Source organism: Pyxicephalus adspersus, chromosome 3 (assembly GCF_032062135.1).
Source record: "Pyxicephalus adspersus chromosome 3, UCB_Pads_2.0, whole genome shotgun sequence".
Lineage (NCBI taxonomy): Eukaryota > Metazoa > Chordata > Amphibia > Anura > Pyxicephalidae > Pyxicephalus > Pyxicephalus adspersus.
The window spans coordinates 139,416,547-139,434,233 of NC_092860.1; the positions used below are offsets into that span (position 1 = coordinate 139,416,547).

The following is a 17,687-nucleotide window of genomic DNA, read 5'->3' on the forward strand; positions in this document are numbered from 1 at the left end:
TGATAAGATACCTGATCCCTTTCACATGTAAATCCGAAAGACTATAGCTACAATTTAATAGGATTCTGTAGTTCACCTGTACTGTGACCATTTATGGTTTATAAATATGTATTATATATAAAAATAACAAAACAAAAAAAAAGCTACCTATGACGCTTACACCATTCACCTAAAACACGTAAGCATTACCAATGAACCACTCGACACCAATGCTACTCCTTTACATATCACCCCAGCCCACCCAATCAAGATTGCTGAAGGTCAAAATAAAAAAAAAAAAAGAGAAGAAGGAAAAAGATACACTATTCGCCATAGAACAGGGTCAGGTGGGTAAAAAATGGGTTTAGTTCTGCTAAAAACAGTAATTTTTTTGGGATGACATGAAAGAAATACTGCCAGGTCCATATATTATGCATTGCCCTAAAGATATACCTGTAAATAGGAAATCCCTTTTCCCCTAATCTTACCATTTCTCCAATCTAACAAAAAAAAAAAAAAATTTATTATAAAATAAATTTTAAAGTAAATTTACTTAACGTTTCATCACAATTCTTCCTCTTTATGTTTCCCAAACCATAATTATTAACATTCACTAGTGGTAATGACCACAAGTGCTTATATTTTGCACCTCAATGTCGGTTTTCATCAAATAAGTTTGGAATATTTCTGTGACCACAGAATCCTGTTTTTCCCTTTTAAAATTCCCCTCGTCTATAATAAAGCCTTTTCATAAAGCGCTATTCAAGTGATCTTGGCTGCCAAATGGGTTACAGCTTTCCCTGGCTGTCACCAGATTTACCAATTACCTTTTTCATAATAAGCAGAATATTTTAGAACAAACAGAAATTGGAAGGTTTTACAAAAATCTGAATTCCATAACGAACTTCTATAAAACTGTTGATGTCAGACATTTAAGTATTATCATTAACTAGAGCCTTATGAAGTCTGCCTGTGATGGATTGGCAACACGGCTGCATTGCTCCTGAAATCAGAGCATAGTTGCCACTCATGTATATTGCGCTTTATGGTGCAAAGAAAAGCTGGGATGAAAAAAAAAAAAAGTTTGTGGGAGTGTGGGTTTCAGATAGAAAAATATTTTGTAATCATAAGATAAAAAAAAAAAACCTTACAGTGCTCATTGTGACTTCACTTAAACACTATCTTCTCTTAAATATTACTCCTTCCCTCTCTCCTCCTTGACAAGTCTATGAATATACAGTAGAGCATTTGTAAATTTTCATTGAGCAAATGCCCAGACATCTTTTTCCTAATCAGTAAAATATCTCAGATAATAAAATGCACAAAAACTATGGAAAAAAATAGCGAAAGAGGAAGCAGATTAAGTTGCATACTTCTCAAAACCTAGTTAATTGCATATTCTCTTTTTCATAAGAAAGAAATTGGGGATCTTGTTGCTTTTCCCCTTTATGGTAAAAGAAAGGTTTGTTTTTTAAAGCAAAGCATTTTTTCCTTTTGGCAATTTATCCAAGATCCTAATCTTCATCCCACAGCTTCATCCTGCCAATCTCCACTAGAAAAGTAGTCCTGTAAATGAATGTCTTCTTATATCTTTGGGTCCCCCGTCCCATCTGATGTTCTACCGGTACCAAGGGGAATCCTCATTAATGGGTATAAAAACGCAGTCTCTGTCACCTGGGGACCTATGGCTTAAGTGCAAAGTCTCGCATGGCTCAGGAGACAGGAACTGCGTGGAGGAAGAAAGGGTGCATTTGGGCCGAGGCCGATCAATATTGCCATTAGGATGAAACAAGTAGACAGAAAATCCGCCTGTTCAGAAAAGCAGTCTGGACAGGAAAGAGGCATATATTAATTTCATATCATTATTTACCAGTAATAGGAAAATGGTACTTGAAAGTTAATAATGGCCAGATCAATAGTAGTCAACGTCTTCATAGGGTTGGAAGAAACATCCTCGAATATTAAAGTACAACTTCTGCTTTTACACTATAGAAGGAACATTTCTTGGAGCGGAAAGAAAAAAAAAAAACATTCCTGAGAATACAGATCACCAACTGCACAAAATGTTTCTGAGATATCGATGTCAGACCCCATAGGTTGCAGTAACAGGGACTTCGCTGTTCTTTATGAAATGGAAAGAGTGCATTATAATGATGTCACCATTTTTCAGTAAATTGAGAGGTGGCATTTTCCAGTATACGATTTGTTTCAGGTAACTTGAAATGCATTATTAATGATATCATATCATCTGCATTGAGTGGATAAACTAGACTCTTACCAATGCAATTTATTCTCTTGAAAAGTTTTTATTGAGATTTTTTTCCAAATACACAAAAACAATAATATGAACGGTAAAGAAATAAGAGCAACATATTAGCAAGGCTTACGTTTCAAAAACAGGAAACCAAAGAAAATACAATAATATAAATAATAAAATAATATAATACAATAATATAAAATACAAAGTTTTTACAAATTGGAATAGCCAAAAGGCAAGGGAAATTATACATAGTATAAACATATATATCCAGCAAAGCACACTCTCATCTATAACCCAAGGTCTCGAGTAAAGGGGTTGGTTACATGTAAAAGAATTGGAAGGTGGGTAGTGGGGACACAAATGGGCAAAGAAAGAAAACAAAAGAGGTGTGGAGAAATCGATAGGTGTACTAAGGCTAGGTACACACGTGCAATAATTATCGTTTGAAAACGAACGGTCGATGATTCTTCCCAATTATTTTGAACCACCATATTGGGGACAATTCTGTACATGCTGTGACGATACGATCGTTCAAAATAAATCCACCAATAATGTACACAGTAGATAAGATCGTTTGAACGATGCAGGAAGTGACATGTACCGGAAAAAGTGTATCACAGACCAACCATACACACAATAGATTATGAACGATCGTCGCCCAATCAAATCAGCCAGGACGGTTTTTCATTTCCAGCGAGATTCCTCGTTCGTCGGGGTCGTTGACTAGTTGTTGTGCACTTTTTTTTGTTAATTATTGAATGATCTTACGTGGATCGTTCGTTTCCAACGACAATTATTGCACGTGTGTACGCAGCCTAGGAGTGAGGCTGCAGGAATTAGAAAGTAAAAGCACATAATGAACCAGACCAACAAAGAAGGATCAGGGCCAAGAGGGCCCATAAATTCAACCCACAGTTGACAGATCTTTAAACATTTTTCATGTTTATCTAAAAGTATAGCAGAGAGTTTCTCATAGACAAACACTTTACGTAATCTCTGCATAACCTCCTGGAACTGGAGGGTGAGAGTCTTCCAAGCTTTAGCAATCGTCAACTTAGCAGGGGCGAAGATATGAAGATTCAGGACATGAACATATATGGGAACCCTCATGCCATGTATTCTAGTTACTAGAAATGCTGCTTGCTTCCACGGTCTATATTATCTAGTAAAAGACTGTTATACATTGAATTGCCAGTAATGGTAATGGTTTTTAGGAACTGGATAGGATGTAGGCCCAATAATGTCCCTGGTCTTTGTTGACTGGATATGAAGCACTGTTGCTGGATAGAAAGCCTGTCCTTATTGCCGTTATCAATTTCCGGCAAATGGACTTGTTGTGTCCTCAATAGTCGGTTAAGAGTCTTTGGTGCAACCAAAAATCTTTGGTGAATGCACAAGCTGCTTTCTCTGTGTTGTCCCTAGTACCTATCAAACAGACAAGCTACATACTCATTGATATCACTAATCTATAAGTAGTTTTACTGGTCTCTGGTGACAGGATAGGCTACATCGCCGGGTATGTAACCGCTCTCCATTGAACAAATAAGACTGCATTATTACGCCAATACAAAGTTAGGTGAATTTACCTTGCATAAAGAAGTCACCAAAACAGGCGTCCCCATTAAAGAACTTACCCTTACCTTCAGTTCCAGTGGCAAGTTTCCCCATAACTTTCAATTACAATAGGAGGGTTAATCTCCCCAGACAGACATTCTAACACCAGGGAAAAGCCTACTAGTATGACATTCTTAAATCACTGGCATAGGATAATTGTCATCAGATGTAGAAGAACAGTCAGACCACAAACAAGTCATCTCCCTGACCGTCAGGTCTATGTAAAAGTTCCATTTGCAATGGATTTTTCCAGACAACTGTGATCATTCTCCCACGATAAATCAAACATGTGGTGTCTACCCAGTACATAAAAATTCAATTCTTTATCTATAACCAGACTTCTGCACTTTTCCCTAGTCACTTCCACTTAAGTACGGTCAAAGGTGAGAATCCGAAGATGCAACTGATCTACCTAAACAGTAACTGATGAGTGAATCGTACATCCCTAACCATGATCCATTAGCAGTCCTATGGCTTTTTAGTTTTATTTTTCTACAAAACCACATTGTAAATCGAAATAAAAATGGGTTTCATTTTTAAATGTGGTAAATTAACTGTATAAAGCAGGTTTATCATGCAAAAAAGAACAGCCTCTTCTTCCATTATGGTCTGCAAGCTGACAGTTCTAAATGGTTGTGATGATTTTGTACATTGTCTTTCGCTTGAGTGCCAGAACTACATTAGCATCCCAGAGAGCTTCTCAGCACCCAGAGATAGCTTACATCTGGTGGACAAGCACCCTCTTCGCTGCTGGCTCTGAACGTTAGTTAGCGGAATGTACGATATGGGCTGGATATTAGGGAAGAAATACAGAGGGCTGGTTTAAATATAGCAAGTTGAATCTAAAGTTAGCAATGTTCTCAGGAATATGTTTAAGTACTTGTGGGCCTCTGGGACTCTGAAATGAGTTGTGAGGCCCCACACAGCAAATGAGCTAATGTTTTTCAGCTTCTGCTTGCTACATCACTGGGGCAATTTACAGCAGAACACATCATGCTTTGTAATGTACGGGGCTGGCTAACATACTGCTGACACTCACTCACACAGATTCTGTGGAATCTTTCGGAAAGAAACATGTATAGGGTTTAACTACCAGTTTATGTTATGTTTAAAACTGAAGGCCTGTACAGAATTCTGCAAGGGATATGGTAGGAGTAGGGATGGAGTTCCTACCCCACTAGGTCAACTTTTTTGTGCTACTCTCCAATCAACCACTTAGTAGCCTAGTAGTCTTAGTATCACACATCTTAACCACACAAGAACACCAAAGCCAGGGGTAGAGAGGCTTAACACAAACCTTTGCTTTTCCATGTCGCCCCTAGCTGAGGAAGTAAAGGTATGCATGTGTAAAATGGAAATGGGGACATTAAAATAAAACAAGACAAAGACAATGACAATGACCTATAAATGGAAAGTAGGATAGGACAAACAGTTTTGTTTTTGGTGCACATGTTTAGAGAGGAGAACTAGACAGGGTTGCATTTTCCATTGGGTCAAATTTATAAGGAAATATTGGGCAGGTGGCTCTAATTGGGGACAACTTACGATTCATATTTCGATTAAAGCAGGACCTGTAGTCAGTGGCCCATGCTAGACATTATATAGCTACCTGACTCCTTATCAGACCCCGGATAATGGCATCTGCCAGAAAAAAATCTTCCCACACCAACTTCCCTTTGTGGTTCTGAGATGTCATGAGTGTGAAGACTATGAACCTCAAAAGGAAGCTGATGCTTAAAGATATTTCAAAGGAAACCATGTCTTCATGAACAGTCACCTTTTACCATGCTCATCAATCATGCATAGCCACGGAAAATATATACACGGAATACTTTCATTATGCCACTAAATATATCCTTGCAATAAAATGTCCAGGGGATTGTGTTTGTCCCCATTACAAAGTATTACCAGTCCTAACCTATGATGAACCATAAGTGTATTGCACCCTCGTTAAGGGTATAGGTAAATTATATAGGTAATAGATAGGTTAATGATATAGGTAGTCATTAGCATAATGTGGGCATGGTCCTAATGTTCTGAACAGAACACTGTATTGTAATCTCAGGGACACAAGCTGATTCGGTAGGACCACAGAATTTTGGTGCTACAAAAATAAAGATGAAAGGACCCAGACAGGAGAAAAGAACTAGGCAAAAATATGTCAAAGAAAAGAAGAGAGTAGACAGTCCAACTGCTTGTGCAGCCCAACACCAACATGATATACAGAAATCTTTCTCTGAAGTCTGTTTAGAAAATAACAATAGCATCAACTTCTACATGACTACAAAACATATTAGTGATATGGAGGTCAGGAGATGAACCAGGCAGGTGACGTAGCCACAACACTTACCTACCACACCATGTATATGTTTAATAAATAGGTTCTATTTCATATACATAGATCAGCATTTCCTCCCATTCCTTCAAATTACATCAGTGGAAGTATAACAAACATAAGACTGCGTTAACATAGTCTTGCACAAAGAGTAAAAACCCAAAACTCCATTTCCACAATCTACTCAATGTTCACATTACTACATCTACAGGGTTCTCCCCAGGCCCTTTTAGCTGGGCGCACCACCCGGCACTTTTCAGCACCCACCCGGCTTTTTTTGGGTGGTTTCCAAAGAGTTTGGTCACAATACAGGGGCTGCCACCCACCTACAATTTCTTCCCACCCGGCTAAAAAAAAATTCTGGGTTGAGCACTGATCTATATTAACACAGTCGATCCAATGGTAAGGAAATAATTCACCTATAATGTCAATATGTGAGAATATGTGAGACTTCCCTGTTCACACCAGGCAAATAGACAATCAAATGAGTAGAGAGCCTGAAAGGAAACAGTTTCTACTAAATAAAAAGTCTCCAGCAGTTATAATGTTTTTTTTTTACTTTTGTATATCTGGTCCAGAGCCTCAAATGGCATAGCCAGGGGTGTGACATAACTTTTTCCATAATAATTAAAGAGTGTGTAATTGATAGTTTGATGTCCTTGCTTGAACCCGACTGGACAGTGAGAGAAAAGTAGGAAACTGATAAGTTCATCGTTCATCTATCTGCTTACTTTGTTCTCTCCTATCAAAATATTTCTTGTCAGTAAATGTTTATACAGAAAAGTTGATTGCCTTCAAATGCTTGTCTGCTTCCTATCTGTCTGCTGCTGTATAGCAGATTGCAAGTGCCTAAAAGAAAGGACAATTCATGTATTTACATAAAAAAAAATATGAATTTAATGATATATTAACGTACCACTTGGCAATGTATCAAGTTATGAAACGTAATGTGCAGTAATCCTAGTAAGCCATTGGGCGTGCCTTGGAGGTATATCATATAGGCAGCCCAACCAACCAAGTCAACCAAAGGAGACCACACAGTGACAACTGTTGAAAATTGCAAGCACCGACCTAAGCTATGTTCACACTGGCGGTGAGCTTGCGTTGCATTTACCGTTTCCTCACGCCAGGGAACCACTGTCTCTGGGGAGACTACATCTAGCTCCCCCTGGTGGCAGCCCCGTAGAGGAGGAATAATGATAACCGCTCACTGCCGCCAGCTATCAAATGCGCAGATGCTGGATCTATAAGGACAAGTCTACACTGACCTTATATTTTAAAGGCTTATAAATGCCCATACACCTTTTGCGCATTTTAAACCAAGATATGTGACAAATGAGTTAAAATAGGGAAAAACGCTTCCCAAATTCCCCAGAAACACCCACAACACCTTTTAATGTCAGTAGGGATGTTTGGAGTATTTAGAGACATTTTGACAGCGATTTGGGGTGTTTTACCACTTTGCAAACAATGCAGGAAGTTCATCAAAAAAAACACATTGGTGTAGACTGGCTCATTGGAATAAGCAGGCATTTCAAAAATAAGTGTTTAAATGCTGGCAAAACAGTCCGTGTAGAACCAGTGCTGCAGTGCAAGTTATTCAGCAGCTGGTGAGGCGCCAGACGCAAGGAGCCAGCAAGGATCACTTGATGTTGAAGTAGTTATGAATCTGCCATTGGTGATCTCAGTCTGCACCTGGAAATACAGCCAGAAATCTCCAGGCAAGAAACTTTACAATAGATTAAAGTATTTTCTTACTGTATACCGATAGGCATCATGGGTAAATTTAAAGCGGAAGTAAACCTAAAACTAACCCAAAACAAAAAAATATAAAATTCAATCCCGCAGATCAGTCTGTCCGTCGGAAGGTTTCTTCCATCGGGACGCGCATCGACTTGTTATCCCATCTTTGACCCAACGCAGAGGGAGCACCAGGTGCTGCCATCCTCCCCTCTCTTCTTTCGTGTTCTTCTTCCTACGTCACCCGATCTTGAACTGTGCAGGCGTGAGATCGGGTGGGACCTACGATGGGGAAAAAAAAACTTGCCATGCGCGAGATCCCCACTGATGAAACGGCTCCCTCTGAAGCAGCAACCAAGAGCCTCCCGGGACGCGTGACGTAGGTAACCCAGGAGGCTCTGCTCTCCCATTCATTCGGGATTGCCTAGGCAATTAAGAATTAAGGGGGTGGTGCTACACCCTTTAAAAAAAAAAAAAATACACAAACAGAATTTTTACTTTATATAAAAGGGTTGTCTACCCTTTTATGTAAAGTGAAAATTCTGAGTTTAGGTACGCTTTAAGGCTTACTTTTGTGTCTTTTATATCTACTGGGAGTTCAGCTTTAAAAATGAGTGATTAGACAACTTTTAAATGGATGTTTAAACAAAATCATTATAGTTTCTTTGAAATCCCCATATTCTTGCTAGCTTATTTTGAAATCTGATCACATTCTTTTTTACATTCTCTTACCAGCTCACTTATCCCTCATATGGGGCAATATATCTTGTTGACTATGTAGTGACATTTAAGTACAATGGCTTCCAAACCAAAGTTTACACACTTTTGTCTACTTCTTTTATACTTGTCTAGTTGTAATGTATTTCTCGCACATATCTACTACTCATGCAGGCATGTTACCGCAGAGGGATTTATGACTGCTATGTATTCAACGCTGGGGGTACAACGTAAAACCCTTTCACGTATCTCCCTGGAGTCATGCAAATGTAACTCCACTGTTATTTATCATCACCATTCCAGAAAAGTTTAAGGCTAATTTCACACAAGACTTGTTTTTAGATGTGATTTAGAAAGTCCCTACGGTACTGATTGGAATGAGAAAATCCAAGTCAGTGTGGCATAAAGCAGCAAACATCTTTTCGTAACGTCAACTCAGCAAAGTTGCTTATGATCCTTTCCTTCTGAGTAGTAATGTGGTTTGTTTCTTTTTACTCCATGAATGGCATTTTTCTGTAATCTAATGTGGTAAAGCTCTAAACATCATAAAATAAATGCTCTACAGCAACCAGTCATATTTCCCATCTACATTTTTGTAGTGCAGTAGAAAACAAAGTTTACACAGGTGTTGAAAGATGAGCTTTTTGGGTATTTTTTGGCACATTCTGAATGCAATTAGGAGTCATTTTTTTAATTGAATTTTTTTGATTCTTGATTTTTTTTTTTCTTAAGGACCATTTAAAGCATAGATCAAAATAGTATAAGACTAGAGTCATTTACATTCCAAAAGGTCAGAGCTTTACTTTATGATATAAATATGATTTCAAAATGTATATAAATAGGTTTGTTGGTATGTATCTTGAAATCATGGCTTTGTATTTCCACGCCTGTTCTGCTTTTGTTGCCTTGTTACGATTCTTGAATTTATTGGGATGTGGCATCATTTAAATATTTAGGTGATCAACTGAAAAAAATATTTTTTGTATAAGACTTGTTGGGTTGACAAAACACGTGCAATACTTTTCCTTACCATTAAAATGTCAGGTTCTTTGCAGTTGTATTTTAAAACCTATTCAAATTTATCTTCTTCCTGACACTTAACCAAACAATTCATGGCATGTTTATCCGTTAATATGGTATTTGCCAACTGTAATATGCTGGGCACACATTATTATTTGCGCAAACCTCGAGCATGGTGCTCAAAGGAAGTAGATAGGTGACATCAGTCATACTGAATAATACTATTAAACAGAATGGCGGAAAGTTAGACACGACACTACAGAAGAATGCTACAACCTTCTTTATCAAATGAAACACAGCTTGTGTATATACTATACCATGTTGCTGTTTTGCAGCATTATTTATCACTTTACCTGGCCAGTTTAGTTAATAAATCTTATTCTTCAGAATTATATTTTAAGTTCAGTAGCTAAGAGAATCAGAATCCTGTACTTGTCAGATTAGTAAAGGATTGAAACCTGTGCTAAGTTTTTTATTTTTCTGTGCCCCTACTAAGTAAATTTACCTCCTCTGTTGTACAAATAGTCAAAAATATTTCACCCGTGGCTAGGACAGGAGGCGAGGTGACAATTAATGATCACTTCAGGTGGAAGATTTATAAGGGACATTTACATTTTGCTATTGAAGGCTTCATATTTGACAACGTTTTTAAGTAATGGGTATTTCCTGGGTGATGCCAGCCCACTTTGCAAGACTGCTTATGCCCAAAATGTAATACACTGAGGTTCAATCATTTCCCAAAATGTGCTGTTGTGAGTTTGTATAAGAGACAGGGACCCTCTTACAAACCTTGCACAGAATACCTCTACTAAGGGAGACCACTTATTTCCCACCATAACAATTTTCTTTCAACACTGTAATGCTCTGCAGCAAAAGTGTGCTAGAATCATAACGTTGCAGAAATTCCCAAAAGTCCCAAGTGGAGAATTCAAAGGTCAAAAATTTTGGCAAGGGAACTTGTTACAATGATTGTATTTTTGTTCTGTAAAGCTAAATGACTTAAAAAAACTTGTGGATCTTCAGTTACCACAGCTAACCAAAGTTTGTCCAACGCCGTGAGCTAATTCTACCCTGGGTAAATCCTGCACCTTTTCCACTGTTCCAATGAGCAAAAAGACATTTCCTTGTAATTTACAGATTCCGGATATATTTAAACTGCTATTGCAAAAAAAGGAGCCTTTTGCAGGCATTAAGAGCAGTTGTGGAGTGGTGTTTTTCTGACACGTGGAAAGGTTTATGGAAGCAGTTGGAGTAGCAGACCACCCTGAGACGCTCCATGTGGCATCTCAAGAAACGCACCGCAAATGCACTGCAGGCAAAGACCTGTAATAAGAGGGGTAAACTGCTCCCGTTAGTTTCACTAATAACCAGAGCCTTGGAGTGGCTGAGAACTGTTTGACAACAGTGAACCACAGTGGTACCACATCAAAGAATTACATTCTAAACCTACTAGATTGTAAGCTCTTCGGGGCAGGGTCTTCTCCTCCTGTGTCACTGACTGTATTTGTCTGTCATTTCCACCCCCTATTTAATGTACAGCGCTGCGTAATATGTTGGCGCAATATAAATCCTGTTTAATAATATTAAACTTAGCTTAAACCTATCTTCACCAATATCAATGATCTTAAATGTGGGATGTAATTGTCATGGGTCCCACCAGGAGTAGGAGGAATTCAGTAGGGAAAGACTGCTAACAAGAAACACCTGCAGTGTTATCCCCGGGCCCATTTAGCACCCATGCGCCACCCAGCACTTTGGCCCAAGTTGGGTTACAATCCAGGGTCTGCCACCCATTTACAGTTTTTTCCCACCCAGCTTCAAAAAAAAAATTCTGGGGAAAACACTGATCTGGATTAGAAGACTTACAATGAGGGAAATATAAATTACTCTACATTAGATAAAATGACTCTACATGCAGCAGCACCGTATAACGATGATGATGGGTATGGAAACCATTGTGGGTTCAGACACCTGCTGAGTGTTCCGATTCATTAGTACAGCAGGTATGCTTTGCAGCCAACCACTACCCATAGATTTGCAGTGGCATGACTTGGCTAACGCACAGTGATGGATGAATAAACCACAGCCTAAAGATCTTACATACACACTACTTTAGCTTCTATAATTGGTTGTTTTTGGCTCGAGATTTCGACACCAGAAATTTCGGCCCACAAATTTTTTGGCACATGTGCTATCACAACAGTAAAAAGTAATAGCGACCCTTAACATAAAACTTAACAATAACTCTGAACCTGAGACGAAGTTCATACAATCACAGATACTATATTATCAGGGCAATAAATATTGTTCAATGTCACGTGAATAAAGCTAGTCTTACATTGAATTTTTGGCGCTGAAAAAGCTGCAATGAAAACCTAATGATATAATTTGTACATATTGGTAACATTTGCCCTGTGCAAGGCGGACCTTGTTATTGCACTTAAAGCAAACCCTGGGCAAAAATGTGTTTAACTCTTGCAATGGGTCCCCACCCCAGTACAAAGGTTATCAGTGCTTTTGTCTAGGACTTGATAGAACCAGTAAAACCTTAGTCCCTGTCAGTCCTTTTTTTTTTTTTTCCACATGCCACAAGGTTTGCAAGTCCCCTTGGACTGTCTACCGACATCAACCACTTACGGTGTAAATTTATGCGCCTTGCACTGTATAGAATGGCCCTACTAAAACCATGGCACCGGGCAGCAAGGAGTAAGGCAAGATTCACGTCTTTAAGATTCATCCAAGCAATTACCCTGCAAGGATAAAAGTGACAAAAACAAGCATGCTACATTATTTTTAATTTTAATTTATGTGTACTCTTTTGAATCTTAAGCAAACTCACTGTACTATGACTATGGTGGAACAGAGTTGTCACCCTAGGAAAGGGGTTACAGAAAATTATTTTATTTCCATGACATGGAGCGAATAACAAAATGCTAACAATGCTATATTTAACAGACCAAAAAAAGGGGCAATTAAGAGAAATTCTTTAGTAAGATATATACTCTTTAAAATCATACCCAATGATCCTGCTGTAAAAAAGGTTCAAGCACAAAGAGAACACTTTTTCCCAGTCAACTATCAGCGATATACTTACCTTTCCAAAAACATCAGTGCATAGAGATCACATTGCTGTTTTGGGAAGTGCCTGTGATGAAAAGTAAGGATTAGTCCAAACCCAAGACAGACTTAACCCTATTGTTTTAGTATACATCATATGAATTAATTTTTTAGAACCATGATTTAGGCTGGGCTCATGGCAGGTCCCTTTTCAGAGTATGAAATGCCTAAAAGGTAAGTCATCCCCAATGGAAGAAATCTGGTTCTAAGAGTAAGTGGAACCTTTCATTTGGATTTATGACTAAAATGATACCAAAAAGTATTTACCTGGAGCACATTATGTGGGCCATTGGATTTATTTTTGTATGCTGGATGTGCTAAAAATTCTTTCTATCAATGTACCCAAAATATTAACACAAGATTTAGACATATTTGATATTTAATTCTAATAAAAAAGTAAATTTTGAGTAAACATTGGTTGTATCTTGAGTGGAAGCATTGGTAACCGGCCCCTTTGTTAATGCATTGCATGTACATGTTTGTATTCTCTACCTCAGTGGTCCCCAACCTTTTGGAGCTCACGGACCACTAAATCTATGGGCTCCGGACCTTGCAAGCGCGGGGAGCCGTGTGTCATTCAAAGGGGAAGAAACTTCCCCCGGAGTGATGTCATGATGCCAGAACCCACCAGCGATGGGAGAATGGGTGGGTTGTGTCCAGAAAAACAACCAGTCCACCGCCCTGAGCCTGCGATGGAGACATGGTCCGTGGCTCTGGGCAGTACGCCCTTCTCCTGACATCACAGGCAGGAGCAGCGGCCAGAGCTGCGGACCACTGCTGGTCTCCGTGGCTCTACCTGATCAACAAAATCTCAGTCACATTAGAGTTGATTCACTAGAGTAGAGGCTGTTCACTTAGCGAAGTAAATATTATATAAAGAAACTGCATCTGTGGTAACTTCATAAACCCAATCATGTTAGCAAAATTTCTCTTTTTTAAGACTAAACTTTAAGCAGAAATAAAAGAGAAAAATAAATACAACACAAATATTATTGTGAACAGAAAATTATTCTGTAAATGCAAGCAGTCTTAGATTGTAAGCTCTTCTGGGCAGGGACCTCTCCGCCTGAGTCACTGTCCGTATCTGTCTGTCATTTGCAATTCCTATTTAATGTACAGTGCTGTATAATATGTCGGAACTATATAAATACTGTTTATTAATAATAATAACAACGATAACAGTGTTAAGATATGAATCCAACCTGGTGTCAGCTTCTAGCAGACAGCATACAACAAAGCTCAGACTGGGTAAGGAAGAAGCAGCCAAATGATTGTGTTTTATTGCTCATGTGTTATGAAGAACTATGCATATAGGAGGAAAAGCCAGGGATTAACTCATGGTCTGCTGCTCCACCTTTCACTCATCAGTCACGGTCTGGGGGAGGACAACACCTTTAAATGTTAAATAATTGCAGCAAAGAATGGTCTGGTATTCTTTCTACAGGAATGACTGTAATGTGTGTTTAAATGTTTGCCTGGAGGTCAGCTTTAATTTCCCTGGCACAGGATTGGGTATTCAAAGTGAACAACAAGAAAGCATCCTAACAACCAAACACCTAAATCCCAGAACTTTTAGAGATTCAGTTTTTTTACAGCATAGAAACTTCCAACATAATAAAAAAAATAAATACAAAAACAGAAAATGATCACCAAGTTCACCTTTACAATAAAACCAATTAATATGATGCATGGGTTCAATGGCATTCAAGCCACTTGGTATTTTAAGGTTTCATCTGAGAAATTCTATGGAATACTAAATAATTTAACCAGCTTGAGATGAAGCTGCCTATTATATGGTATAAGTGTATTTTAGATTTATATTCCATTATTATTATTACACAGTATTTATATAGCACCATCATATTACACAGCGCAAAGTCCATGGTCATGTCACTAGCTGTTCCTCAAAGGGGCTCATAATCTAATGTCCCTACCATAGTCATTTGCCATTATTTCCCAAGTCACAGTATATTAGCAGGAAGAATGTATCCTACATTTCTGGTCAGTAGAAAGAATACCACCCAAAAAGATTATTGGTGTCACTTAAACCAACCGAACGGTGCAAATTGCTGAAGGAACCGCTAGCAACCTCTGGAGGAACCCTGGTTGAGAAACATTGCAAGGGACAGGTGGGTGGAATACTCCCAAAAACACACAGAGAAGTAATTGGAGTCTATTGGAACGCGTCGATATTACAAAGAACAGAACGTACATGTAATGTGTAGCAGCCCACAGCAACAAGACTGAAGAAAGTTGTTTTGAACACTTTAAACGCCATTACTAAATAAGTCCATAAAGATCTGCACAGGCGAGTGGCTGGACTGAAGTGGACACATAAATTAGAACTTTTCTGAGATATAGAATACTAGAAGACAGAGCTGCACAAGAATCTACACCGATGGTATTCATCATCTATTCTTATCTGCTTGTAGCAGCTTTGGACAGGGTTAAAGTAAACCTGTCATGGAGGCTGCCATCCCTCTGAAGATGTAAGATGACTGGTATGCAGACCCGCTAGCATCGATGTGTTCTAAATTGCTAGAAAGCATGAAAAAATTAGGTTCTATTGGTACTGGATCAGAGTTGAGGGTATGGGAGAATGACAGCCGGTCAACTAGCATTTTCAGCATGTAAACCAATAACAGAGCTTATGACGGGTTTGCTTCATTGTGTCCGGCTGCTAGTTTATAAATTTACTCGATTTATACAAAATAAATATATATATGTGTGTGTAAATAAACCTGTGTGTGTATAAACATATATTTTTATATATTTATAAACCCGTGTTAATACGATGTGTTTATATATATATATATATATATATATATATATATATATAGATAGAGAGAGAGAGAGAGAGATAGGTAGATAGAACAGGTATAAGTAGAAGGCACATTACAGACACAGCATTCCATGAGTCTATAGTTCCCTAATGACTGCAAGAATTTGAACATTCCCCAACAAGCGCAGCAAAAACTTTAGGCAATGCTACAAGCAGACAAGAACTGGACACTGTCTAAATACTAGAATACAGATATATCTATTTTAAATGCCCAGCCAACAGCATAGTGGTAACTAAATACAATAGTTTTAAGCTGAATATAATAAACATATCAAACCATGTATTTTCCAGAATATAAAATACATTATGTTTGGTTTAATAACCATACCATGCAGGTTTCTGCACACATTCTAAATACTAGAATACAGATAAACCTATTTTAAAAGTCCAGCCAACAACATATTTTACTATGGAGTGCTAACAAAATGCAATTGTCATAAGCTGAATATAATAACACATACACTGTTTGATATAAACATATCAAAGAATATAATAAACATATAAAATAAACATATCAGTATATTTTCCAGAATATAAAATATATTATGTTTCGGTTTAATACCCATGCCATGCAGGTTTCTGCACACTTTCTAAATACTAGAATACAGATATATATATTTTAATGTCCAGCCAACAACATATTTTACTATGGAGTGCTAACAAAACACAATTGTCTTAAGCTGAATATATTAAACACATACACTGTTTGATATAAACATATAAAATATATACACATATAAAATATAATAAACATATCAATCTATTTCCAGAATATAAAATATTTTATGTTTCGGTTTAATAACCATGCCATGCAGGTTTCTGCACAACTCTGCAACAAAAGAGCAAATAAAAACTATTTGAAAATGTTGGCAGCCATATAGCATGCACCATACACCCCCAACCATCTGTACAAAATCTACAAAATACCCCCTCCCTTTAACTAATAGCAGATCTGCACTTTAATAAATACAAGTCACTAGTTGCTGGATGCAAAGCATACTGTGTTATGATATGCAAATCCAAAGCATGCATAATGGAGGTTCTGCAGCAGCCAGCAGATTTCCTATAGAGAAATGGTGAGCTCCCTGCATTGCCCATATGTTGTGTGGGGTTATAGTGAGCTGGCCTGCACAGGACTGATAATAGTAGTGATTCTTCCATACAAGCAATGATAAAAATATAAAACTAATTCCCACATCTCCTATGCACATAGCATGCATGCCTCTCAATCATGCAAGGCTCCAGCCTTTGCAATATGCTCCACACCCACTACCCCTCTTACCTTCTCTGGCTTTCAGCAACACTGTGTTGGCCACAATGTTCTCAATCTCCATGATCATGAATCAGTGCAGTAAAAATCACACATCTCTGGCTGCACCCCCAGCTGATCCTCTTATGCTTTCCTGACAGCCAGCAGCACCTGCCCTCTAGTTGCATAGATCCTGTGTATGGGCAGCTTCATCTCCAGCACATTGTGTGTAAAGCATTGGATACACTGTGTCTGTGTGCTCTCCTCTCTGGGCTCCTTCCTTCCTGTTTTGCTCTCAGTGCTGCCTATAGTAAGGCGGGGACAGGCTGACTGCCCTCCCAGAAGCACAATCAACCTTCTTCTGTGTCTGCAGGCAGCTGTACCTTCACCTTTCCTAAATTTGTCAATGGTGCATTCACATAACCTATAACTAATGCTGCTGCCAGTCCAGGATACCCCGCTATGTCATAAATGCAGCTGCGGCGCGTACAATATTTGCTTGCAGTCGCTGTATCACATTCACCTATTAATTTTATTATTATTAATATTATTATTATTATTATTATTATTATTAATAAACAGGATTTATATAGTGCTAACATATTACGCAGCGCTGTACATTAAATAGGGGTTGCAAATGACAGATGAATGCAGACAGTGACACAGGAGGACGGGCCCAAAAGAGCTTACAATCTAGGAGGTGGGGGAATTAGCACACAATATGTAGTGGTGGGAAGTAGTGATGGTTTTAAAATACAGAAGAAGACGGGTAGGCAAGTTTGAAAAAATGGGTTTTGAGTGCTGATATGGCTGA

At 38.3% G+C, this 17,687-nt stretch overlaps 1 protein-coding gene across 3 annotated transcripts in view; it reads right to left on the reverse strand.

Moving 5' to 3' along the window:
* GRK4 (G protein-coupled receptor kinase 4) overlaps window positions 1-17,147 on the reverse strand; it is a 136,352-nt gene extending 119,205 nt beyond the window's left edge. For all 3 annotated transcript variants that reach the window (XM_072406515.1, XM_072406514.1, XM_072406513.1), the window contains exon 1: window positions 16,907-17,147. In XM_072406515.1, the coding sequence (XP_072262616.1) occupies window positions 16,907-16,964 (58 nt within the window). In that variant the 5' untranslated portion in view covers window positions 16,965-17,147. The remainder of the gene's footprint in view (window positions 1-16,906) is intronic.
* Between the last annotated feature and the right edge of the window lie 540 nt (window positions 17,148-17,687).